At 43.0% G+C, this 27,568-nt stretch overlaps 1 protein-coding gene across 1 annotated transcript; it reads left to right on the top strand.

The window, feature by feature from the left end:
- The first annotated feature begins 23,371 nt into the window (after positions 1-23,371).
- Positions 23,372-25,834, top strand: LOC135549736 (uncharacterized). The gene is made up of 3 exons (XM_064979990.1): positions 23,372-23,549; positions 23,767-23,855; positions 23,965-25,834. The coding sequence occupies exons 1-3, from the start codon at positions 23,372-23,374 to the stop codon at positions 25,339-25,341; spliced, it is 1,644 nt and encodes a 547-aa protein (XP_064836062.1). The 3' UTR covers positions 25,342-25,834.
- Positions 25,835-27,568: the final 1,734 nt, after the last annotated feature.

Here is a 27,568-nt window from a genome sequence, read left to right as displayed (position 1 = left end):
CCCTGTTACGGTCAACCCTGTCACTTTATTTGGCACTTATTATAGTATTTGTTATTTATTTAACCTCTTGAGATGGGAAAACAAGTTTTTAATGAAGTTGAACATGCTCTTTATGCCAGAATGTAAAAATGAGGTAAAATCATTTTTTACTAAGTTACACTTCTACAAGGTTTTACTAAGTTACACTTCTACACTTCTACCCAACAACAAGAGGTCTCTTTAGGCCATTTGGAATATGACACCTGCCAAAGACACCTGCCTTGGTCTATGATCCTTGGAAATTGTTTGAATTGAAAATGGGCGCTGACATTTTTCTCCTCAATGATTGACAGATGGACCTGATTGATGGCCTCTGTTTTTTAGATTACCTCGGGTCCAATGTGTGTGTTGATAATGGAAGAGAATCTTTGGGAAGTCAGGACTTGTATATTTGTATATATGTATATACACGAATTGAGGTCAGGTGCATCAAACTTGCAGACTTGTTTACGTGTTGCTGTGCATTTTGTTGCCAACCTTACTTTGCTACCTGACAACAAAATTTTTTACTTTTTAATTACCGTTTATATTTTTGGTTTTCCATCAACTTTTTTTTCATTCAACTTTTTCACTCCCGACGATTTATCTGTACATGGTTCGTCAGGACCTCCAACAGCCGAAGCTAAGTAGTAGCATTAACATGATGCCTTCTAATTGCAGTCGCTGTACTCATAATATACAGGAGAACGATCACCTTATGGCAAGGATAGCTGTGCTACAAGCCCAGCTTCAGACGCAATCGTTAGGCAAGGGTCATTTCAGTGTAGGAAAGGATGAAACAGCGTCTGTGCCACCAGTAAGTACAGATAGTAACGTTAGTATAAATCCCCTCGCACAGTCCCCGCAGCCGGAAACTTTCTCACGGTTTCTGGAGGGAAATGCTGTAGGAACGCTCAACCGGTGTCACTCATTTAGCCGACAGAAACTTTCAACCGGTTTTCCCCATTAAGCAACGAGTTGGAGTCAGAGGCCGAGCCTTCTCTGGTCTCTACTCCTCCCGTTACGGGGTCTGAGACGCCGAAGCTTCCCACCATTAGCTCTGACAAATTGAAAACTCTATTCATTGGCGACTCCATTACCCGCAGTATTAGACTTAAAACAAATCATCCAGCGATCATACACTGTTTACCAGGGGGCAGGGCTACCGACGTTAAGGCTAATCTGAAGATGGTGCTGGCTAAAGCTAAAACTGGCGAGTGTAGAGAGTATAGAGATATTGTTATCCACGTCAGCACCAACGATGTTAGGATGAAACAGTCAGAGATCACCAAGCGCAACATAGCTTCAGCGTGTAAATCAGCTAGAAAGATGTGTCGGCATCGAGTAATTGTCTCTGGCCCCCTCCCAGTTAGGGGGAGTGATGAGCTCCACAGCAGAGTCTCACAACTCAATCGCTGGTTGAAAACTGTTTTCTGCTCCTCCCAAAAGATAGAATTTGTAGATAATTGGCCCTCTTTCTGGGACTCACCCACAAACAGGACCAAGCCTGACCTGCTGAGGAGTGGCGGACTGCATCCTAGCTGGAGGGGTGCGCTTATCTTATCTACCAACATAGACAGGGCTCTAACTCCTCCAGCTCCACAATGAAATAGGGTGCAGGCCAGGCAGCAGGCTGTTAGCCAGCCTGCCAGCATAGTGGAGAATGCCACTAGCACAGTCAGTGTAGTCAGCTCAGCTATCCCCATTGAGACCATGTCTGTGCCTCGACCTAGGTTGGACAAAACTAAACACGGCGGTGTTCGCCTTAGCAATCTCACTAGGATAAAGACCTCCTCCATTCCTATCATTATTGAAAGAGATCATGATACCTCACATCTCAAAATAGGGCTACTTAATGTTAGATCCCTTACTTTCAAAGGCAATTATAGTCAATGAACTAATCACTGATCATAATCTTGATGTGATTGGCCTGACTGAAACATGGCTTAAGCCTGATGAATTTACTGTGTTAAATGAGGCCTCACCTCCTGGCTACACTAGTGACCATATCCCCCGTGCATCCCGCAAAGGCGGAGGTTTTGTTAACATTTACGATAGCAAATTTCAATTTACAAAAAAAAATAAAAAGACGTTTTCGTCTTATGAGCTTCAAGTAATGAAATCTATGCAGCTTACTCAATCACTTTTTATAGCTACTGTTTACAGGCCTCCTGGGCCATATACAGCGTTCCTCATTGAGTTCCCTGAATTCCTATCGGACCTTGTAGTCATAGCAGATAATATTCTAATCTTTGGTGACTTTAAAATTCACATGGAAAAGTCCACAGACCCACTCCAAAAGGCTTTCGGAGCCATCATCGACTAAGTGAGTTTTGTCCAACATGTCTCTGGACCTACTCACTGTCACAGTCATACTCTGGACCTAGTTTTGTCCCATGGAATAAATGTTGTGGATCTTAATGTTTTTCCTCATAATCCTGGACTTTATTGCATTTGCAATTGCAACAAACAATCTGCTCAGACCCCAACCAAGGAACATCAAAAGTAGTGCTATAAATTCACAGACAACACAAAGATTCCTTGATGACCTTCCAGACTCCCTCTGTCTACCCAAGGACGTCAGAGGACAAAAATCAGTTAACCACCTAACTGAGGAACTCAATTTAACCTTGCGCAATACCCTAGATGCAGTTGCACCCCTAAAAACTAAAAACATTTCTCATAAGAAACTAGCTCCCTGGTATACAGAAAATACCCAAGCTCTGAAGCAAGCTTCCAGAAAAAAGGAACGGAAATGGCGCCACACCAAACTGGAAGTCTTCCGACGAGCTTGGAAAGACAGTACCGTGCAGTATCGAAGAGCCCTCACTGCTGCTCGATCATCCTATTTTTCCAATTTAATTGAGGAAAATAAGAAAAATCCGAAATTCCTTTTTGATACTGTCACAAAGCTAACTAAAAAGCAGCAGTCCCCAAGAGAGGATGGCTTTCACTTCAGCAGTAATAAATTCATTAACTTCTTTGAGGAAAAGATCATGATTATTAGAAAGCAAATTACGGACTCCTCTTTAAATCTGCATATTCCTTCAAAGCTCAGTTGTCCTGAGTCTGCACAACTCTGCCAGGACCTAGGATCAAGAGAGACACTCAAGTGTTTTAGTACTATATCTCTTGACACAATGATGAAAATAATCATGGCCTCTAAACCTTCAAGTTGCATACTGGACCCTATTCCAACTAAACTACTGAAAGAGCTGCTTCCTGTGCTTGGCCCTCCTATGTTGAACATAATAAATGGCTCTCTATCCACCAGATGTGTACCAAACTCACTGAAAGTGGCAGTAATAAAGCCTCTCTTGAAAAAGCCAAACCTTGACCCAGAAAATATAAAAAACTATCCGCCTAAATCGAATCTTCCATTCTTCTCAAAATTTTTAGAAAAGGCTGCTGCGCAGCAACTCACTGCCTTCCTGAAGACAAACAATGTATACGAAATGCTTCAGTCTGGTTTTAGACCCCATCATAGCACTGAGACTGCACTTGTGAAGGTGGTAAATTACATTTTAATGGCATCAGACCGAGGCTCTGCATCTGTCCTTGTGCTCCTAGACCTTAGTGCTGCTTTTGATACCATCGATCACCACATTATTTTGGAGAGAATGGAAATCCAAATTGGTCTACACGGACAAGTTCTGGCCTGGTTTAGATCTTATCTGTCAGAAAGATATCAGTTTGTCTCTGTGAATGGTTTGTCAGACTACTGCAATGCTCAACTTTCCGGCTACCTGGATAAAGCACTAAATTAACTTCAGTTAGTGCTAAATACGGCTGCTAGAATCCTGACTACAACCAAAAGATGTGATCATATTACTCCAGTGCTAGCCTCCCTACACTTGCTTCCGGTCAAGGCAAGGGCTGATTTTAAGGATTTACTGCTAACCTACAAAGCATTACATGGGCTTGCTCCGACCTATCTCTCTGATTTGGTCCTGCCGTACATACCTACACGTAACCTACGGTCACAAGACGCAGGCCTCCTAATTGTCCCTACAATTTCTAAGCAAACAGCTGGAGGCAGGGCTTTCTCCTATAGAGCTCCATTTTTATGGAATGGTCTGCCTACCCATGTGAGAGACGCAAACTCGGTCTCAATCTTTAAGTCTTTATTGAAGACTCATCTCTTCAGTGGGTCATATGATTGAGTGTAGGCTGGCCCAGGAGTGTGAAGGCTCTGGAGCGACGAACCGCCCTTGCTGTCTCTGCCTGGCCGGTTCCCCTCTTTCCACTGGAATTCTCTGCCTCTAACCCTATTACAGGGGCTGAGTCACTGGCTTTCTGGTGCTCTTTCATGCCGTCTCTAGGAGGGGTGCGTCACTTGAGTGGGTTGAGTCACTGATGTGATCTTCCTGTCTGGGTTGGCGCCCCCCCTTGGGTTGTGCCGTGGCGGAGATCTTTGTGGGCTATACTCGGCCTTGTCTCAGGATGGTAAGTTGGTGGTTGAAGATATCCCTCTAGTGGTATATGGGGGCTGTGCTTTGGCAAAGTGGGTGGGGTTATATCCTTCCTGTTTGGCCCTGTCCAGGGGTATCATCGGATGGGGCCACAGTGTCTCCTGACCCCTCCTGTCTCAGCCTCCAGTATTTATTCTGCAGTAGTTTATGTGTCTGGGGGCTAGGGTCAGTTTGTTATATCTGGAGTCCTTCTCCTGTCCTATCGGTGTCCTGTGTGAATTTAAGTATGCTCTCTCTAATTCTCTCTTTCTTTCTCTCTCTCGGAGGACCTGAGCCCTTGGACCATGCCTCAGGACTACCTGGCATGATGACTCCTTCCGGTCTCCAGTCCACCTGGCCGTGCTGCTGCTCCAGTTTCAACTGTTCTGCCTGTGATTATTATTATTTGACCATGCTGGTCGTTTATGAACATTTGAACATCTGGGCCATGTTCTGTTATAATCTCCACCCGGCACAGCCAGAAGAGGACTGGCCACCCCACATAGCCTGGTTCCTCTCTAGGTTTCTTCCTAGGTTTTGGCCTTTCTATGGAGTTATTCCTAGCCACCGTGCTTCTACACCTGCATTGCTTGCTGTTTGGGGTTTTAGGTTGGGTTTCTGTACAGCACTTTGAGATATCAGCTGATGTACGTAGGGTTATATAAATACATTTTATTTCATTTGATATATTTATGATAAGCCTGTTCCGTCAGGCTCGGAACAGTACAGTGTGAGAGAGAGGGTGACCTGGGCATTAGCGTTTGCAGATATGCTGTTACCTTGGCCCTGACTGAAGTGTGCCTGGCTAATAATAGCTAGTTTCCCTCCCAATGGAGAGAACTTTAGACACCTGGTGTTGTGTGCATTTGTCATCCATCCTTTTCTGACAGCTTTAAAGCGCTGATTGAGAGTTCACAATGAGACAATTGTTTTTTTTCTCTATTAAATCTTCTCTGAAGTTTTTCCATTGAGGCCAGTCAGGCCATTGAGGCATGGTTTGGAGCCCTCTCTTTGACTTTGAATTCAGCATGGTCCTTGATTATTTGATCATTGTCATGTCAATGGCACAAACAGGGAGTAGGTTGTAGTTTCCCCTAGATGCTGATCTTGGGGTCAGTTTTACATTTCCCCTACAAATGGTTAATATTGGGGGAGTTGAAGCTGATCCTAGATCCATGCCTAGGGGAAACTTCACCCCGAAGAGGTTATTTTTACACAAACTGGGGCCAGGCTTAGCCATTCTTCCTTGTGAAACCTGGTGGTAGTGCCAGGGAAGAGGGGGAGGTGTCTACAGTGGATCGATCCCATGGGATCTGGAACAGAGATAATGGTGTTAAAACCAACACAGCTGGTCCCAGAGACCAGATCAGACCAGTGCCCCTCTTGACTTATTGAGAGAGTTTAGCCTAGGCCTAATCACTGAAGGGCATCTTGGATGGGATTGCGTGCCAATAGGTCACACGGTAAGATGCCGTATGGTTGGAGCCTGGGAGGAGGATTGATTTATATGTTAGATAGAAAATTGTCTGCATCATTTCAGATCCCCCATATTTATTTTATGTATCTGTTATTTTACCAGGTAAGTTGACTGAGAACACGTTCTCATTTGCAGCAACGACCTGGGGAATAGTTACAGGGGAGAGGAGGGAGATGAATGAGCCAATTGTAAACTGGGGATTATTAGGTGACCATGATGGCTTGAAGGCCAGATTGGGAATTTAGCCAGGACACCAGGGTTAACACCCCTACTCTTACGATAAGTGCCATGGGATCTTTAATGACCTCAGAGAGTCAGGACACCCGTTTAACGTCCCATCCGAAAGACAGCACACTACACAGGGCAGTGTCCCCAATCACTGCCCTGGGATCATTTTAATTTATTTTTTTAGACCAAAGGAAAGAGTGCCTCCTACTGACTATTTTACAATAGTTATCTTTTGTTTGTTTTTAATCCCATCCTTCAGCTACCCTCAATCCCCACCCCATCTATCTCTGAAGACCCTCCAGGTTTGATTTACAAAATATTTTTAACTGTGTTGTTTCACAAAAGTTCTGAACCTATATACATTTTACGGACACAATATATTTTACATTAGTTATCGTGTTGTTTTCAGTCTCACCCTTCAGCTCCACTCAACCCCTCCCTTCTACAGTGAATTCGGAAAGTATTCAGACCCCTTGACTATTTCCACATTTTGTTACATTACAGCCTTATTCAAGCTTTTATTAAAAAATGTTTAACCTAATCAATCTACACTCAATAACCCATAATGAAAAAGCAAAAACAGGTTTAAAAAAACCTAACTGAAATATCACATTTACATAAGTATTCAGACTTTCTGAATGCCATGGACCTCTTAACACCATCCAGTTTTGATTATCATTTGACATATAGTTTTCCAACTTGCTGTGATAAAGGTTTTCATCAAGTATCTCTCTTTGCATTGCTGCGATCATCTTTCCCTCGATCCTGACTAGTTTCCCAGTCCCTGCCGCTGAAAAACATCCACACAGCATGATGCTGCCACCACCACGCTTCACAGTAGGGATGTGAAAATGAGTGACAATCGGGTTCTAGGTCACCTCCCTGACCAAGGACCTTCTCCCCCGATTGCTCAGTTTGGCCTTTTGGCCAGCTGAGGCCACTGTGTCCTTGGGGAACTTTTCCTGTAGTCCACAATCATCTCCTTAGTCTTGGTTACATTGAGGGATAGGTTGTTATTCTGGCACCACCCAGCCAGGTCTCTGACCTCCTCCCTATATGCTGTCTCGTTGTTGTCGGTGATCAGGCCTACCATGTTGTGTCATCTGCAAACTTAATGATGGTGTTGGAGTCATACCTGGCCATGCAGTCGTGGGTGAACATGGAGTACAGAAGGGGACTGAGCACGCAACCCTGTGGATCTCCAGTGTTGAGGATCAGCGTGGCAGATGTGTTGCTACCTAGACTCACCACCTGGGGGCGGCCCGTCAGGAAGTCCAGGATCCAGTTGCAGAGGGAGGTGTTAAGTCCCAGGATCCTTAGCTTATTGATGAGCTTTGAGGGTACTATGGCTTTGAACGCTGAGCTGTAGTCAATGAATAGCATTCTCACAGAAGTGTTCCTTTTGTCCAGGTGGGAAAGGGCAGTGTGGAGTGCAATAGAGATGGCATCATCTGTGGATCTGTTTGGGCAGTATGCAAATTGAGAGGGTCTAGGGTTTCTGGGATAATGGTGTTGATGTGAGCCATTGCCAACCTTACATAGCACTTCATGGCTATGGACTAGAGTGCTACGGGCCTGTAGTCATTTAGGCAGGTTGCCTTTGTGTTCTTGGGCACAGGGACTATGGTGGTCTGCTTGAAACATGTTGGTATTACAGACTCTATCAGGGACATGTTGATAATGTCAGTGAAGACACCTGCCAGTTGGTCAGCACATGCCCGGAGCACACGTCCTGGTATTCCATCTGGCCCCGCAGCATTGTGTATGTTGACCTGTTTAAAGGTCTTACTCACGTCGACTACGAAGAGCGTAATCACACAGTCATCCGGAACAGCTGGTGCTCTCATGCATGCCTCAGTGTTGCTTGCCTTGAAGCGAGCATAGAAGTGATTTAGCTCGTCTGGTAGGCTAGTGTCACTAGGCAGCTCGCGGCTGTGCTTCCCTTTGTAGTCTGTAATAGTTTGCAAGCCCTGCCACATAAAATGAGCGTCAGAGCCGGTGTAGTATGATTCAATCTTAGCCCTGTATTGACGCTTTGCCTGTTTGATGGTTCGTCGCAGGGCATAGCAGGATTTATTGTAAGCTTCCAGGTTAGAGTCCTTGAAAGCGGCAGCTCTACCCTTTAGCTCAGTGTGAATGTTGCCTGTAATCCATGGCTTCTGGTTGGGGTATGTACGTACAGGGGGTATGTACGTACAGTCACTGTGGGGACGACGTCCTCGATGCACTTATTGATAAAGCCAGTGACTGATGTGGTGTACTCCTCAATGCCATCGGAAGAGTCCCAGAACATGTTCCATCTTTAAGTTGTCTAACTAATCTTTGCAGGTTAGCATTTTTTGCCATGAATCTTGTTATGGAGGCAGCACTGCAGTGGTCACTAGCTGCCACAGCCACAAAGTAATTTCTGTTTCCATAAATGTTTACAATATACAACCAATTTTTACCTTGCAGCTGGCCCATTTAGCAAAAATCGATCAATTCTGCCTCCATGGCAAAATTCATGACAGTAAACATCAACCTGCCTGACCGGCACCCTCTGTCTGCTATTGCAAAAGGACAAGTAATCTAGACAGATACTTCTGTAACTCTGAATAAGCGTGGGAGTTGATGATGGCCGAGACCTTGCCTTGCCACTGAGCCACTGAATGGAAATTCACCACAGGAGGTTCCCATGGTTACCGCACTCCCGCCCGCTTGCTCAACTGGCCTCAGCTGAAGCTGATTGGTTGAGCCAGGGCACTTAGCAACCAGATCCCCACTTAGCCTGAATCCAGCCTGTACTTTGGCGTTCAACAGCAGGTCAAAGGTCATATGTATCCTGATTCGTGACCGGCCTCCAACCAACCAGTAACCTACCAGGCGATTGGCTAACAGGTTAAAAGGAGTATTAGGCCCAACTCATCGACAAAGACAATAGTCTTAATAGGAGTTGATATCTAACTCAGCAATAGGTGTCCCTTCCCACGTCATTCAAAATCATAAGAAGTCTATGACTTGGGTGGCTGGAGTCTTTGACAATTTTTAAGGTCTTCCTCCTACACCGCCTGATATATAGGTCCTGGATGGCAGGGATCTCGACCCCAGTAATGTACTGGGCCATATGCACTTCCTTCTGAACCGCCTTACGGTCAGATAACAATATTGAGGTCAGTTTGAGCAACATAACAACTACACAAGTCTCAAAGACTCAAAACAGAGAAACAAAGTCTGATTGAGCATGGTAAACTCATAATAACCAAAAGAAGAGACTGACCGATGTTGTTCTCTGCACTGTTGCTACCGTGCTTATAATCATAGTGTATGGAAAAAACAAATCAACATTCTTTAAGCCCCACAAGGCCTGCAGTGTCAGCTGAAACATGTTGTACTGTATTTAGAACTAAACTGTCTTTAACTGCCTAGGTAACTGACTAAAACATTAAAACTAAAGTGCGGGGAGACAAAACATCAAAGGTAATCTGATAACATTAGTGGAAGGTACACTCAGGCACAAGGAACGTGTTTTTTAAACATTACCCAAAACCCCTTACTTCAGCACTAAAAAGAAATGCAATGACAGGATATTTCATATCCATTTATTACAGTCCAGGGAAGGAACAAAAGAAAATAGCATTTTCCTATTAGTCACCCCTCATTTAATTTCCTGGTTGGCCCCCGAGATAGATCAAAACATGTCCAATGTTCATTCACTTGTGAGGGTCTGACCAATCTGTGAGCCTCTTTTATCTCTGGCCAGTCCTTTCCCAGGAGGTTGAATGACTTCCTCATGTGGCCAGGACTGCGTCACAAATGGCCCCTTATTCCTCTGGGCCCTGGTTAAAAGTAGTGCACTACATAGGCGATAGAGTGCCATGTGGGTCACACACCTGGAGTGTGGTTTCAGTCTGATCACCCACAGGGAGCCCAAGAAGCACAGGTATCCCACATTCCCCTGACTGTGCCATGGGATGTAGAGAGAGAGGGAGAGAGGCAGTTTCCCTGAGAGTGGTTGTCAGGGCACCGAGGAGGTGAGAAGGGGAAATATGCAGACTGGAAAAACTTATGGAAGGAAGGATTAACGGAGTCACACAGAGATGGGGAATGAGAGAGAGAGAACATTTGAGAGAAAGAGAGGGAAATTGAGAAAGAGAGAGGAGGGGTAAGAGGGGGGTAGACTGAGAGAGACAGATAGATTGAGAGTGAGAACCAAACAGACAGAGAGAAAGGGAGAGTGAGAGAGACAGAGAAATAGGGAGGAAGCCAACAGGTAGCCCAAGAAACAAACTCCCCATTCAACCTCCTTCAGTGCTCTCCAGATCAGTATGTTCTGCACAGCAGGACTGTGCCTCACCTTGCCTGTCCGATTGTGTTTAGTACAGTACCTCTGTACTCTACCACTGACCTCACCTCAGCCTGTCTCTTCATATCTGTGTCATCATTAGTGCAGTCTGATAGAGCACTAATTGCTGCAACAATCAAATCAAGCTGCCATAGGGGCACATGAGTCTGCTGTGACCAAGACCGGACCTAGACATAAAAGTAGTGCACTACATAGAGAATAGGGTGCTATTTGGGACACAGACAGTGAGGGAGCAACTCCCCTCTCTCTGAGGGGCTAACTCTGTCTGGGGCCACAGAGGCTAGCTCTGGCCCCCTCTACACTCCAGCTCACTCTGATACCCTGTTCAGAATACAATCCATGGGCCACTGGAGAATCAATTCAAGCTGCCAGAAAAAAAAACTGACTGGCTTACAGAGGGTCCAAGTGGGGCCATCAAAGTGTCGGGTTGGCAAGCAATCATGCATGCCCACATGTAAACAACTGGGTTCATCAAAACAGTTATGCACAGTTACGCATAACCCACTCTCCATTAGCTAGCAGTACTAAAGCATGATGCAGCTTCTAAACAAACAACTGCATAACAGCAGAATAACTTTCATATGCCAGAGTACTTACAGCCTCAAACAAAAACAACAGGCAGTTTAGCGAGGGCTGTTTTGGCAGCAGTGTTGTTCATGATTGTATCCCAGTGTGAGTCCCAAATGACACCTTATTCCCTACATAGTGCACTACTTTTGACCTGTGCCCTGGTTAAAAGTAGTGCACTATGTAGTGAATAGGGTGCCATTTAGGACACAGTCCCCGTGTTGATCCAGCAGGCCTATACGTGAAACTGTTAGATAGAGCTGATTAATGAGGCTCTGTATGAATGAAATGTCCCATCCATCAAACACAGCTGTACTGGGTTACTGCACAGCACAGTGGGCTGGACTGGCAGACAGGTAGTTCTGATCTAATGCACCATGTGCTGGACCAAAAACACTTTCATCTTGTTTACACTGTTCTACTTGTTGTGTAACGTAAAAACTATTTATTCATCATACTCACAGATCTTAGCTTGGCTGTAGTGCAATACAAATGCCACAGTAGGTAATGGATGATATGCTCTTCAAAGAAAATGTTTGTTATCTGGGGTAAGATATGCATCTTGAGGTTTCTAGATTGTAATTTATTTCATGCAACTTTTCCCTTTGGGTTCCTATAATATTCCATGGGCCATGACGACAGTATAGAGTACAAACAGTAGGCTACCACTTTCTGAAAAAGTGAAGTGTACAAAACAAACACTGAGTTCTAAATGTTGGTGAATTGCACACACCCAGACATGTGACTGCTTCACTGTTAACACTTCTCAAAAAGGGAAGTTGTCTATGTTCATTGCGTAAGAGACCGTGGACATTACGTACAAGGAGGGAAGTATTACAGACAATAAAACTCCCTTATCACGACAACAACGAGTTTGTTACTGAGTTTAATGATAACACAGTGACTCAAAGAAATGGGATGTTGCTGTATTACTGTCGCTACAGAACATAACATTGTGTCCTCTTGGGACATTTTGAAATTACTGTGGATTCCGGAATTCCAGTCATGCCAACCAACAATGATGTGCCGGAGGAGAGAGGACAGAACATCCTGGTTACGCTGAAATCAAACCAGAAACTTTCCCGCTGAGCCATGCTGACTTTGGATTGTGTCTGAATAATCTCTTCTCCTCCAGAAATATGTACTTGTTCACTTCCCATCACTGACTTTACAGGAAATTACTAGTATAAGACATATGGTGGAAACACCCTCTAGTCCATCCCTCCACTAATCCAATGCTTTTAGATTTGTGGGAAGTAGTGAATGAGTTGACACTTCAGGAAGAAGGAGATATTATTGGGAAGCATTGGTTCACCTGTAGCAGACACACAACTCTTACTGTGCACTGTACATATCCTTATTCTGATATCCTGAAGTCATAGGTCAATTATGGTGTATTGTTGGTGATTCATACGGGTTGCCCATTCATTCACCTCACCTGTAGAGGACACAAGCCACTCTTACTGTGGTAGATATGTTTATTCTGGAATCTTGATTTACCTCATAGGTCGTACTGGTCATTAATCACACATGTTTTCTCTCTGTTAGTTTCATCTTGATGCCAATTCATTCACCTGTCTTCACCTGTGGTTAGGGACTGTAGTTGTGAGGCGTATCACCTTGGCTACAGTCACTACCATCTGCACAGTAATGGTACATTCAGTGGTGTGATAAGACTCTTAGAAAAGGATCTGGCCTCCAGAAATAACCTGGACTTAGTCTCTCCCTTGTTCCCCTGACCGTGCCATGAGAGAGAGAGAGAGAGAGTGAGAGAGAGAGAGAGAGAGAGAGAGAGAGAGAGAGAGAGAGAGGGGGAGAGAGAGCATTCCATTCAGATGCAGGAGCATCAGGGCTAGCAGCTAAAAGCCTGACTCATGCTATGCTGTGGGGATAATCGTGTTCTGGAAATCTGCTCAGGAGATCATAACTAAATACATAGGCTACTCTACTCCTATTCGGAATGATGCACCTAAACAAGAACTACATTATGTTCTTTTGAATAGATCCTTCTGTACAACAGTAACATCCTTCATAGGAGCACAGGACCCACAGGCTTTTTGATGACATCCCTTAATGCGTCATTGAACCTCTTAAGTACTGCACTCATGCACTACTGATGATTAAACTTCGGGCTGTAGTACGTACATCCAAATGTTACATTTAAAGCTTTAAGGCCTCACATTTGCTTTGACGCAATATTGAGACCCTCAAAATGTCCAACAGTTGGCCTGGATCCCATGCAAAACAAGCTGCCCAGAGAGCTAGGACACTGGGTGAATGAAAATGGGAAGATCATGACCACACTTTGCATGGCCCATTGCATGCAATGAGGGTGAAGTTGATCATTTGCTTTGAGGTTCATGTGTTAGGCATCTTTTGAGGGTCAGGTCGGGGCCTAAAGCTGCGTTTACACAAACAGCCCAATTCTGATATGTTGCCCAATTATTGGCAAAAGAGCTAATCTGGTTGGTTGAAATACCAATACCCTGGATTCCATGCAAAACAAGCTGCATGAATGAAAATGTCCAGATCCTGATTCCTGACCACACTTTGCATGGACCATTACACCCTTCGTGACCTGGGAGAATATCTTTAATCTCAGTGTGCTGAACAGGGGGTCAGGTGTAAAGGATTAGCTATGCTCTAGTCAAGCAGCAGCCCAAGGCCTGGCTGGAGTGAGTCTTCATTATTCACAGATGACAACCTTCTAAGAGCCCAAACCCCAACAGATCTACCGGTAGCCTCAGCTGTACCTCTCATGTTCTATTTTTGTTTCTGCGTTCATTTTGGTGGCTGGCGATCCCCTGGAACAATAGGTGTCCTATTCTATATATATATATATAATATAATATAATATAATATATTAATATAATATAATGTTTACATAACCTACATTACTTATCTCATATGTATATGTATATACTGTACTCTATATCATCTACTGCATCTTTATGTAATACATGTATCACTAGCCACTTTAAACTATGCCACTTTGTTTACATACCCTACATTACTCATCTCATATGTATGTACTGTACTCGATACCATCTACTGCATCTTGCCTATGCCGTTCTGTACCATCACTCATTCATATATCTTTATGTACATATTCTTCATCCCTTTACACTTGTGTGTATAAGGTAGTAGTTGTGGAATTGTTAGGTTAGATTACTCGTTGGTTATTACTGCATTGTTGGAACTAGAAGCACAAGCATTTCGCTACACTCGCATTAACATGTGCTAACCATGTGTATGTGACAAATACAATTTGATTTGATATAGTGCACTACTTTTGACCAAAGCCCTATAGGCCCTGGTCAAACGTAGTGCACTTTAAAAGGACGCACCCGTATGTGTGGATGGGACATGTATTCATGTGGAGACACATACATGAATGTACACTCATGCACATTATGTGCAGTTTTTTATTTTTTTTAATCAGGTGCAGTTTTTACTCAGAAGCATTAAAACAAATAGCTGGTTCAGTAGCTTACAAACAAACTACTTGAGTTGATCCACTGGGCAAAGAAGCCAGTTTAACATTGAGTTTTAATGTACCTTTGATTGAGTTGTCAACTAACATTAATTCAATGTGAAATCAACAAAAACACTTGTTCAAGTAATTGGATGTATGTTTAAAGTCAGTGGAAAAAAATTGTGGAAAAAGTTCTTTACGTTAATTACTTTTTGCAATCTAATCAATTTTCCACCTTGATTCCACATTTAATTATTTTGTTGAAAAGACATGGAAATAATGTTGATTCAACCAGTTTGTGCCCAGTGGGGAGAGTCAGTTGGTCTCTTATCCAGCCTATCCCCGTCCCCATGACAGGGAGTGTGAAGCATGCGGACTCAACACAAAGACATCATTCACACGGGCCCTTACATAACCTTCAGATATAAAGCCTTTAATTTTGGGCTAGACACCATATCCTCTGTGTATTGTACCCTACAGCTAGGTAATGGGCAGAAAGGTTGAACAGAACTATAACATAGTATTGCCAAACATGATTTCCTAGAAGTCCATTCCACATGGAAAAGTACCTCCAAATCCCTCTAACCTCTAACTCGGGTATTCCCCCAGGGGTACACACAATGCCGTCGGGGGTACGCCAAATAAACTTGTGATTCACATTTACAACACAAATAAATAAATAAATCTTCACATTTTCCAACAGTTCATTTATATTTTTCAACGGGGCTATACATTTGGGTGAGGTTTTTTTCTCACCTGAGTAGCCTCGTTTTACTGACAAAAATCAAATTAAACCATCTAGTGTTCAGCGAAATAACACCACAATGTCAAATACAGGTAGCCTAGTCAAATAACGAACATCCAATCACATTAACCGTTACTCTCTCGCGGGAATACCACTAACGGTTCGGAGCTTCTGCTCATGTTGGTATCTGTACTGATGGTGCAAAAACCATGACAAGGAGAGGTAACGCGCGTGCAAGCAGTTGCTCCTGACCCCACTTGGGCACCTTGCAGCATCCACCCAAGAGGCTCTTGCTGCCAAGGGAATGCCTGACAGCTTGAAAGACGTTTTGGACAATACAGTGAAAATGGTGAACTTTGTTAAAGCAAGGCCCCTGAACTCTTGTGTATTTTCTGCACTATTATTTTTATTTTATTTTACTAGGCAAATCAGTTAAGAACAAATTCTTATTTTCAATAATGGCTTAGGAACAGTGGGTTAACTGCCTGTTCATGGGCAGAGCAACAGATTTGTACCTTGTCAGCTCGGGGATTCAAACTTGCAACCTTTCGGTCACTAGTCCAACGCTCTAACCACTAGGCTACGCTGCCGCCCCACTATGCAATGATATGGGCAGCGACCATGTAACGCTTTTACAACATTCAGAAGTGCGCTGGTTATCAAGGGGCAAAGTATTGACACGTTTTTTTTTTAAATTGAGAGACGAGTTTAAAGTTTTCTTTACTGACCATAATTTTCACTTGTCTGACCGCTTGCATGATTACGAATTTCTCACACGACTGGCCTATCTGAGTGATGTTTTTTCTCGCCTGAATGATCTGAATCTAGGATTACAGGGACTCTCCACAAATATATTCAATGTGCAGGACAAAATTTAGGCTATGATTAAGAAGATAGAGCTCTTCTCTGTCTGCATTAACAAGTACAACACCCAGGTCTTTCCATCATTGTATTATTTTTTTTGTGTGCAAATGAACTCAAGCTTACGGACAATGTCAAATGTGATATAGTGAAGCACCTGAGTGAGTTGGGTGCGCAATTACTCAGGTACTTTCCCGAAACGGATGACACAAACAACTGGATTCATTATCCCTCATTCACTTGTGAGGGTTTGAATCTGCCTCCAGTCCACTTACCAATATCTGAACAAGAGAACCTCATCGGAATTGCAACAAGCGGTTCTGTGAAAATTGAATTTAAGTCGCTGATGCCCTTTGCAACCACGTACCTATGTGAGAGTGGATTCTCAGCCCTCACTAGCATGAAAACTAAATGCAGGCACAGATTGTGTGTGGAAAATTATTTAAGGCAGAGACTCTACAATACAACCCAATATTGCAGAGTTATATGCATCCTTTCAATCACACCCTTCTCATTAACCTATTGTGCGTTGACCCTGGTGCTAGAGAGGGTACGCAGCTAGAGGTTGAATGTTTGAAGGGGTACGGGACTATAAAGTTTGGATACCACTGCTCTAACTGATTCTAAGAACCCCACCACCTCCAACCTCCTCTGCTGACACAGACTAAGCTGTGTCACAGTGCCGTGAGAGAGACTACAGGAGTTAAATATTGTACTAGTACCCAGAACTCAGTTAGGTAGCTAGGTTACGCAGTCAGTGCTCTTAATCGGTTGTCCCAGTGGTTGCTGTGCCGTCATTAGGGCCAAGGCCAATCCTCTGTCTTAAACAAGCTTAATACCAGAATCCGACCTCTTCCTCACGCATCAGGATGATTAAGAGTCAATGGGAAGAACTTCCGGCCTTTAAGCAGAATATAAAAGGCACTTGCACACCTGCGTTTCCTTGTTGCAAGTGTGTGGGCATCATCATCATTAATGTCTTCGAAGTCAAAAAAGACCTGCACATTGCTATTGCCAGTATCATTACCATAAAGCAGAACCATTACTCCTCCAATACACACAGCTATCAGACGGTTTGACTAGGCAATGACAAAGTCCTTTATATGGGCGACTATTTAAACCTGGACAGACTTGAATTGTCATTGCTGCTGATGTAATGCAAACAACAGACATACACATGAGGTCAAGAACACTATTAATATGAATCTGAGCAGATTTTCTTCAAATTTCTTAAATTATACACAGACAGACTGGATTTAATTATAGCCACGTGTAGGACACTGCCACAGATGGGTACAATGCTTCTGAGAAGAGAAAAAAAGGGGTTTAATCGGATTGTTCTGTCCAGAGCTGTGCCGTTTCTATTGCTCTTCCAGTAGGGTTTGATAAATGCTGTGTGTCACATTGAACTCCCTCCCTAGGCCTAGACACAGAGTTCCTGAGCTCTGCAATGACACAGACGAGCCTGAAATGAATGACCAGTGTTTTCCTGCCAACACAGATGCAAGCGTTCAAGCTTGGTGGTCAACCTATCTGCATGCAGACCACGTCAACTTGAGAGACAGTCAGCATTTCAATAGACAAACAAAGCTGAAATTCATAGCCTGTCCTGTGATCATAGACGCTATGCCAATGACAGAGCTCTGTCTATGGGCTGTATTGTTGTTGTCTAATGATGTATTCTGAGTCATCCACCATGATAGTCCTTTGTGTAAGGGGCTCTGTGAGACCACAGTCACCACCACCCACCATCAAAGCCGTTACTGCATCAGTATCTAACTATCTATACTGTAGTGTAACAGACCAAGGGTTGGGGTCAGAATGCATGGTAAACTCCGTTTGAATTTGAATTGAAAAAAGGTCAAGAGGAAGTATAAATGTAAATGGCCGGAAGGTAACCTAGCAGTTAAGAGCGTTGGTTCTAAACTCAAAGGTCACTGGTTTGAATCCTTCAGCAGACAAAGTGAAAAATCTGCTAATGTGCCCTTGAGCAAGACACTTAACCCTAATTGCTCCTGTAAGTCGCTCTGGATAAGAGCTTCTATTAAATGACTAAAATGGAAAAGACAAGATATTCTATATAATTTTAATCCTACTACATATGAATGACTTATTTTACACGTAGGAAGATGAGATATGTAGACACTGTATGCTACACAGACAGAGAGATTGTTCTAGATGGACTGTGTTGCTGAAACGGTAACTGTGTAGATTGTGACCTAACAGACACTTGAGCAGTCCTCTGCTGTCCCCTAGTGGGGAAAGTGTCACATTCCACTATGAATCAACAAAAAAAAGCCTATTGAGTTTGCCTGCTCCAGAGCGCACAGGACCTCAGACTGTAGCGATCGAACATCTCTGGAGAGACCTGAAAATAGATGTGCAGCAACGCTCCCCCTCCAACCTGACAGAGCTTAAGAGGATCTTCAGAGAAGAATGGGAGAAACTCCACAAATACAGGTGTGCCAAACTTGAAGCGTCATACCCAAGAAGACTCGAGGCTGTAATCACTGCCAAAGGTGCTTCAACAAAGTACTGTATAAAGGGTCTGAATAATTATGTAAATGTGATATTTCAGTAGTTTTTTTGTTTACTTTTTTGCAAAAATGTCTAAATCCTGTTTTTGCTTTGTCATTATGGGGTATTGTGTGTAGATTGATGAGAAAAAAAGAACAATTTAATCCATTTTAGAATAAGGCTTTAAAGTAACTCCATTTGGAAAAGGTCAAGGCGTCTGAATACTTTCCCAATGCACTGTAGTTGGTTGGTTTGAGGCCAATCAAATGAATAACACTTACAGTTGAAGTTTAATCCTAGTGAAATATCCCTTTCTTAGGTCAGTTAGGATCATCACTTTATTTTAAGAACGTAAAATGTCAGAATAATAGTAGAGAGAATGATTTATTTCAGCGTTTATTTCTTTCATCACATTCCCATTGGGTCAGAAGTTTACATACACTCAATTAGTATTTGCTAGCATTGCCTTTAAATTGTTTGACTTGGGTCAAATGTTTTGGGTAGCCTTCCACAAGCTTCCCATAATAATTTGGGTGAATTTTGGCCCATTCCTCCTGACAGAGCTGTTGTAACTGAGTAAGGTTTGTAGGCCTCCTTGCTTGCACACGCTTTTTCAGTTTTGCCTAAACATTTTCTACGATTGAGGTCAGGGCTTTGTGATGGCCACTCCAATGCCTTGACTTTGTTGTCCTTAAGCCATTTTGCCACAACTTTGGAACTATGCTTGGGGTCATTGTCCATTTGGAAGACCCATTTGCGACCAAGCTTTGACTTCCTGACTGATAATTTCCAACCTCATGATGCCATCTATTTTGTGAATTGCATCAGTCCCTCATGCAGCAAAGCACCCCCACAACATGATGCTGCCACCCCCATGCTTCACGGTTGGGATGGTGTTCTTTGGCTTGCAAGCCTTCCCCTTTTTCCTCCAAACATAACCATGGTCATTATGGCCGAACAGTTCTATTTTTGTTTAATCCGAACAGAGGACATTTCTCCAAAAAGTACGATCTTTGTCCCCATGTGCAGTTGTAAACCTTAGTCTGGCTTTTTTATGGCGGTTTTGGAGCAGTGGCTTCTTCCTTGCTCAGCGGTCTTTCAGGTTATGTCGCTATAGGACTCATTTTTACTGTGGATATAGATACTTTTGTACCTGTTTCCTCCAGCATCTTTACAAGGTCCTTTGCTGTTGTTCTGAGATTGATTTGCACTTTTCGCACCAAATTACGTTCATCTCTAGGAGACAGAATGCGTCTCCTTCCTGAGCGGTATGATGGCTACGTGGTCCCATGGTGTTTAGACTTGTGTACTATTGTTTGTACAGACGAACGTGGTACCTTCAGGTGTTTGAAAATTGTTCCCAAGGACGAACCAGACATGTGGAGGTCTACCATTTTTTTCTGAGGTCTTGGCTGATTTCTTTTGAGTTTTCCATGATGTCAAGCAAAGAGGCACTGACTTTGAAGGTAGTCCTTGAAATACATCAACAGGTACACCTCGAATTGACACAAATTATGTAAATTAGCCTATCAGAAGCGTCTAAAGCCATTACATAATTTTCTGGAATTTTCCAAGCTGTTTAAAGGCACAGTCAACTTATTTTATGTAAACTCCTGACCCACTGAAATTGTAATACAGTGAATTATAAGTGAAATAATCTGTCTGTAAACAATTGTTGGAAAAATGACTTGTGTCATGCACAAAGTAGATGTCCTAACCTACTTGCCAAAACTATAGTTTGTTAACAAGAAATTTGTGGAGTTGTTGAAAAACTAGTTTTAATGACTCCATCCTAAGTGTATGTAAACTTCCTACTTCAACTGTAGATTTTCTAGTGATATTGTATCATTAAAGACTCTAATAGGATTCTATCTTTCTAAATACACTGCTCAAAAAAATAAAGGGAACACTTAAACAACACAATGTAACTCCAAGTCAATCACACTCTGTGAAATCAAACTGTCCACTTAGGAAGCAACACTGATTGACAATAAATTTCACATGCTGTTGTGCAAATGGAATAGACAAATAAAGACACCCCAATAAAGGAGTGGTTCTGCAGGTGGTGACCACAGACCACTTCTCAGTTCCTATGCTTCCTGGCTGATGTTTTGGTCACTTTTGAATGCTGGCGGTGCTTTCACTCTAGTGGTAGCATGAGACGGAGTCTACAACCCACACAAGTGGCTCAGGCAATTTGATTTGATTTGATTTAGGTAGTGCAGCTCATCCAGGATTTCACATCAATGCGAGCTGTGGCAAGAAAGTTTACTGTGTTTGTCAGCGTAGTGTTGGCCCTGGGTTCCTCCTAATGCAAGACAATGCTAGACCTCATGTGGCTGGAGTGTGTCAGCAGTTCCTGCAAGAGGAAGGCATTGATGCTATGGACTGGCCCGCCCGTTCCCCAGACCTGAATCCAAGCACATCTGGGACGCTCCATCCACCAACGCCATGTTGCACCACAGACTTTCCAGGAGTTGGCGGATGCTTTAGTCCAGGTCTGGGAGGAGATCCCTCAGGAGACCATCCTCCACCTCATCAGGAGCATTCCCAGGCATTGTAGGGAGGTCATACAGGCACGTGGAGGCCACACACACTACTGAGCCTCATTTTGACTTGTTTTAAGGACATTACATCAAAGTTGGATCAGCCTGTAGTATGGCTTTCCACTTTAATTTTGAGTGTGACTCCAAATCCAGACCTCCATGGGTTGATAAATTTGATTTCCATTGATAGTTTTTGTGTGATTTTGTTGTCAGCACATTTAACTATGTAAAGAAAAAAGTATTTAATAAGAAAATTTCATTCATTCAGATCTAGGATGTGTTATTTTAGTGTTCCCTTTATTTTTTTGAGCAGTGTATATAAACTTTCTCGCTTTTGACCTAAGAATTAGTTAAGTCAATCCTAGGACCTCAAACTTGTTAATGGTCAAATGAAACCAAATAGTAATCAGTAAAAAAACATCTAATTGTGGGGCTACATTGTTGACTTGATAGCATAACTGAAAAGGACATTTTTTTTAAAGCCTCAGAATGTTTAAATAATTATATTACCGTAGGCTTCTCTTGCTTTTCATTATCTGGTAAAACAATATAATATCAGTAACACGCAAGCTGTTCCGCAAGGCTTGGTCTGTCGTGGCTCTGAACTGGGATGGTTTGAGGCCCTGCAGTGTTTCAAGGCAAAGTTAGCTAAACCTCAGACATGCTTACACTTAACATGTATCATTGAAGACTATAATAGGATTGTATCAAATCACTATTTGTTTAAAACCCCTAAAACAGGACTGTCTTTGACTTGGTATAATTTGGGCTTCTTAATTTAGTCTTGGACAGATATCCTTCCCAGGAGTTTGGGAGGTAGCCTAGAGGTTAGAGAAATGGACCTACCACCAGAGGGTTGCTGGTTTGAATCTCGATTTGCTGGTTTGAACTGTTGTGCTTGTGAGCAAGGCACTTATACCCTAAAACCACATGACAACATTTGATGTAAAAAGGGCTTTGTAAATACAATTTAATTCAAATGGTGCATATGAACTAGCCAACTAATGCACTAGTATGCCTCATTTAATCAGGGGTCACCAGCCTTTGACAATTTTGATTTGATTTGGAATCGACAGGATCTTTTCAAGCAAGATGGAATCCAGCCGAACAAACATGGATCTTGGATACTCTCATCCAATCTTGTCCCATTCAATTGAACTTCCTTGTTGGCTGATATGGGAAGTTCAGCTTCTTGGATAACCCCATAATTTACATTTGGGTCCAAGACACCAACCCCTACATTCTTGTACTGAAATAAAAAAAATAAAAAAAACGAAATGTGAATACAAATACAGTTGTTATAAACCATTTATTGTCTTGTCACCGCTCAATGTGCTGAAGGTATGTTAGAAGATGAACCTTGAGTAGACCAATGTACACCTTGCCCTCAGATGGTTGATATAGGCATACCTGCAGTCTCTTCAACAAAGCTGGATATACTGTATCATTATGCCATTTGAAACAGATATTACGATAGTTATTGGTCTCGGTTTATATTTTAAACAGCCTTGAGTGCATTACATTGCATTGACATGATTCCAACAATGAGAGAATTTGTTTGACAATGTATTATTACAAAGGGTTCAGTACACCACAGAACCCCTGTGAGTAGAAGACATATCTTATGTAGTCAAGCAGCGCCCCATAGTGGCTATCGTGAGAAATATGCACACCTTTCACTTTCGGTTTTCTCGAAATGCATAGTGACGACCTTTGTTTTGAACGAACGACTACACTAGATACTAGGTAAGTTTAGGTTCGAATTGCACCATTTTTAGGAAAAGGAAAACACAAGACGTTCTGTAAAATGCTCAACTTGCGTCAGTATCTTTGCTATGTGTTTTCTTAGAGGAAAAACTGGTGGAAAACGAGTGTGAAACTTTGACAGCAATTAAAACAACATTGCCAAGCAAATAACATTGATTGGGAGAACTTATTCGTTAACTGACATATCCTGAAACAGTTCATCTAATGTAAGAATATATTGCGTTGAATGGAATATTTCGTACTGTTAAAATGCTTACTTTCAGTAAGCTTCAGTTTTTCACCTTACATGGCCTTTATAGTCTCCACTACTTGCATGATGTGGTTTCAACTTCGGTCACGTTGCTCATCTCTTTCTCCAGTGTTGACAGAACTTCACAATGGATGGTATAGTCGTGGAGGTTCTTGGCGTCCCCAATATCTTTGCCTCTGATAGAATGGTTGACAAGCTCACTATACACTTCCTGCGACCACGGAACGGGGGAGGAGAGGTGCAGAGAGTGCTGTTTCCATCTGATAGCCCGGGACAGGCCTTTGTCATATTTGAGGAACCAGAAGGTAGGCGGTCTACTGTAACTGATGGCGGGGTAACTTACATATATTCAGTGGCTGAACTAGACATGAAGGGGATCAGGGACAAAAATGGATGCAGTGAATATATGTCACAATATTAGTAGGTGTTAAAGTAGGCTACTCTTTCCCCCTGAATTTATTGATACATAAAACCACCACAAATACTTGATAATTTCTTTAACCTACCCTCTCTCTTTTGCAGTGGCTGCCCATGTTTCCCGGTTGACCCATGTGTTGGAGGTGGACCAACAACAATTTTGTCTCAAAGTCAGAATAGTTGACAGGCCTGAGGTAGGGAAAAGCCCCGTCCCTTGTATTACATATCATATTGTCATATTGTTCAAGTGTAATTAAATCCTAATGTTTATCTTGTGTTGTTTTATTTTTATGTGTATCACAGGTGGACATGCCAGTCAAGGCAACTCTGGATGTGAGAATGTTCCCCAATGACAGAGAGGTGCGGCGACTCCTAGACATCCATGGCTTTAAGGTGAACAAGCTTCAACATGGTCAGCTGCGTGTCCAGGGCTCCTTTCTGAAGCTCAGAGCAGTGAAGGCCCAACTGCAGCAGCTCCTACACCAAGACAACCAGCCCCAATACAACCCTTCCCCACCTAGCTTCAGTGGCCATGCCTCTGGGACCTACAAAGACTCCACCAGGTTGCACCAGACCAATGGCACTGCAATGCATGCTGGGAACATGAGTCCTATGTATGCTGGGAGCAGGAGTCCTATTTCAGTCAATGGAGAGCAGTTTGCACATGTCCTGCAGTCTTCTTCCCCTACCAACTATTCACGGGACTCAGGGTCACCTTGTAGCCTCTCCAGCCCCCGGAGTGACAACATATCTCCCAGTCTTCTGGCACCAGGGTATGGGGCCAATGTGACCCACAGGAGAAACCCATCTCCCAGCAGGTCTCGCAGTGTGGTCTCCTTCCTAACGGACGCAGATGTGCTCCGATATGCCCAGTGCGTCAGGAAAAAAGACATTGATACAATTCTTGGAAGCAACAACATTCAAATGAATGTGCAGCCTAGTGAATGTTCCGATATCAGTTCTGTTAGCCTCGAGGGGAAGAACCCAAAGACTGCTATGGAAAAGCTGCAAGACTATCTCACTACACTCAACTCAACACTACGCACCCAAGAAATCCCACTGGGAACAATCGATCACAACGGGAAGGTTAGAATTAGTAAACGGATTCAGAAGTTTAATAGTGTTTATCCTACTGTCCTCGTCAATCAGGTCGGAGATATTCTCCGCCTTGTTGGGCCTTCCAGGGACAGTTATGACATGATGCAGATTCTCTTGGGAAAACCCCTAGAACTTCCACCAGCCGGGCGAACAGGGAGGGCACTGGACAGGGGCTCAAGGGACAGGAGAAGCAGTTCTCTAACGAGTCTGCCCAAAAGGAAGGATGCCGCCATCCCATGGGACCCTGCCCCTGTGTCTGCTGCTGTACCAGATTACTCCCCCCCAAAGTACCAGGGTGACTCTAGGCATGGAAGGACTGTACAGAGGGCTGGAAGCCCAGTACCCTATACATCCACCCCCAGTCACAGGGGAAGAAGTCACTCTGATTCACAGGAGAAAGTAAAGGAGCAGAGAGTAACACAGAGGGACTTCTCGAGGCAAGAAAGGGTGGATGATGTGGTAGGGCCCTCTGCTGGAGCTCAGATGCCAGTGATGAAAAAGAAGTCATTACTTCCCAAAATTCCTACAAACAAAGCAGGTTGGAAGGATGTGCTATCAGGGAAAAAAAAGAAAAAGCAATAACAAGTCACTAGTTTACATTCTGACTCCTATAATAAAATTGGCTTCAGCTGTTTTTTTCTTGAATATCTTATATGTCATGATGTGGGGCATAAAATTGATTATGACATATTCTAATATGTTCTTTCTTATGGTCTGATTTGAAACTACTATTGTTAATAAAAGTGGTTGATTTTATTTATATTTATTGAGGGTTAAAGAGTATGACAAATTATATTTGTAAATCTTTTTTGTTGCTGTGATATTTGTTATTATTTTCATTGTGTTTGAGACTAAATCACTATCGAAAGGTTTTGTATAAAATATGCAAATGAAAACGCAATTCGTTTCTGGAGTAGACTTTCAATGTAGCCTAATGATTAATCATAATCTATCTGTGTTGATTATTTGGAACAATTTGCCTATTCTGGGATGATCTCATTCAATCACTTGTGGAAACTGTCATGGAACGTGTTAATTGAAATTCTTCACATAGATTAAAATCAACATAGTCTCTCTTTAGAATTGGCATTGACTCCACATTCCACTTCATTCTGTTACTATATCAGTCTGCCTCTATGCTTTTGCATTAGTATCTGGTTGTGTGCTTCTTGTCAGACTGATTCTGTGTGTGTAACTTCTGGACTCAAGAGTGTCATGTTGTGTGATGATGGAGCCAGAAGCAGATGAGAGAGGAAGTGCTCACTGACGCAGCCACCCCCCCCCCCCCCTCTCTACACAGGATGTGAGGCGGCCCCACGCAGTCAACATGACAGAACACAAGGCACACTGACAGAGGAAGTGCTGATCAGAGATAAGCAGGTTAGGGGGGGGGGGGGGGTGAGTGGTAGTGCAGTCTATGGAATGATACTTATGAGGTAACGGGGCATGTTCTTAATATTATGAAAAAACATTAAGAACACCTTCCTTATATTGACTTGCAACTCCCCCTTTTGCCCTCAGAACAGCTTCAATTCGTCATGGACTGCAAGGTGTCGAAAGCGTTCCACAGGGATACTGGCCCATGTTGACTCCTGGAGTGTTGCAGTTCTTGACACACGTACACAATCCATGTCTCAATTGTCTCAAGGCTTAAAAATCTTTAACCTGTCCCCCCCTTCATCTACACTGATTGAAGTGGTTTTAATACGTGACGTCAATAAGGGATCATCATACTGTAGGGTTCACCTGGATTCACCTGGTCAGTCTTAAGTCATAATGTTTTGTACACTCAAGACACTTCAGTTCCCCCCCCCCCCCCCCAATTACTGGCAAAAGAGCTAATCTGATTGTTAAAAAATACTGTTAGTGGAAAAATAGAATGAGGCTGCCTGTGTAAACACAGCTTTAGAGAAGCAAAAACCACTCCAAGCCAATGAGTGCTATGAGGTTTTATGTTGAGGTCCATTGCCTCATCATACACTGTTTCCCAAACAACGTTGGTTCACACGTAGAAAAACAAATAGCTGAGTTCAAATGTAAGATGTTAGATGACCACCAACGACTAAGGCTGCGACTCAGAGGCTGACAGAAGTACACTGACTGAAATGTCTGAAAACAGATTTGGTTTGTTAACTACATTTTATTATTTGGCAATATTGACAAAGACTGAACCGCTCTTTGTCCTCTCATACACTGATGCCACCCCCAAGACTGCTCTTCATACGTTCTGACTCATGTCTGGAGCCAGATTACCTGTCCTGCATTGGGAAATACCATACTGTTGAAACAGAGTGGAAATCTTGGTTTTCTACACAGGAATCGGTCAATCCCGCAAATTTTACAGAAATATTTTGCCTTCAATTATGATGTGGTTTAATGTCTGATAACGATGAGCCTGATGTCTAGCTCATGACAAACCCCAGGGGGATGATGAATGCTGCTGTGGAGTCAGAAGCAGGAAATGCCCTGATCCTTCCCAGGAGATAAGGGAACGTTGTTCTCAAATTTACAGCAGATTTACAGGATTAACTGTACATGGTTGGCAGTGGAGAGAGCCTATGTGTCTCTGTTCTGTTTGTATTTTCTGTCAAATATGTGAAGTCTTAACAGAAAAAAGAGGCATGCAAAGGGAGGCTAAAAGACAGAGAAGGAAAGAGAGTGAGAGAGCTCGAAAGATGGAGATACATGCAAAGTATGGCAGAAAGAGAGAAAGAGACAGTGAGAGGGAGAGCCTGAGAGAGCTTCTGCAATGGTTCACTCGCTGTGGTCTATCTCCCACGGAAACAAGGAGGTCTGGAGGCCTGTGGCA

This window comes from Oncorhynchus masou, chromosome 12, assembly GCF_036934945.1.
Source record: "Oncorhynchus masou masou isolate Uvic2021 chromosome 12, UVic_Omas_1.1, whole genome shotgun sequence".
In the NCBI taxonomy this organism is placed as follows: Eukaryota; Metazoa; Chordata; class Actinopteri; order Salmoniformes; family Salmonidae; genus Oncorhynchus; species Oncorhynchus masou.
The sequence above is the reverse complement of the archived record's forward strand: the minus strand, read 5'-3'. Positions and strand labels throughout refer to the sequence as shown.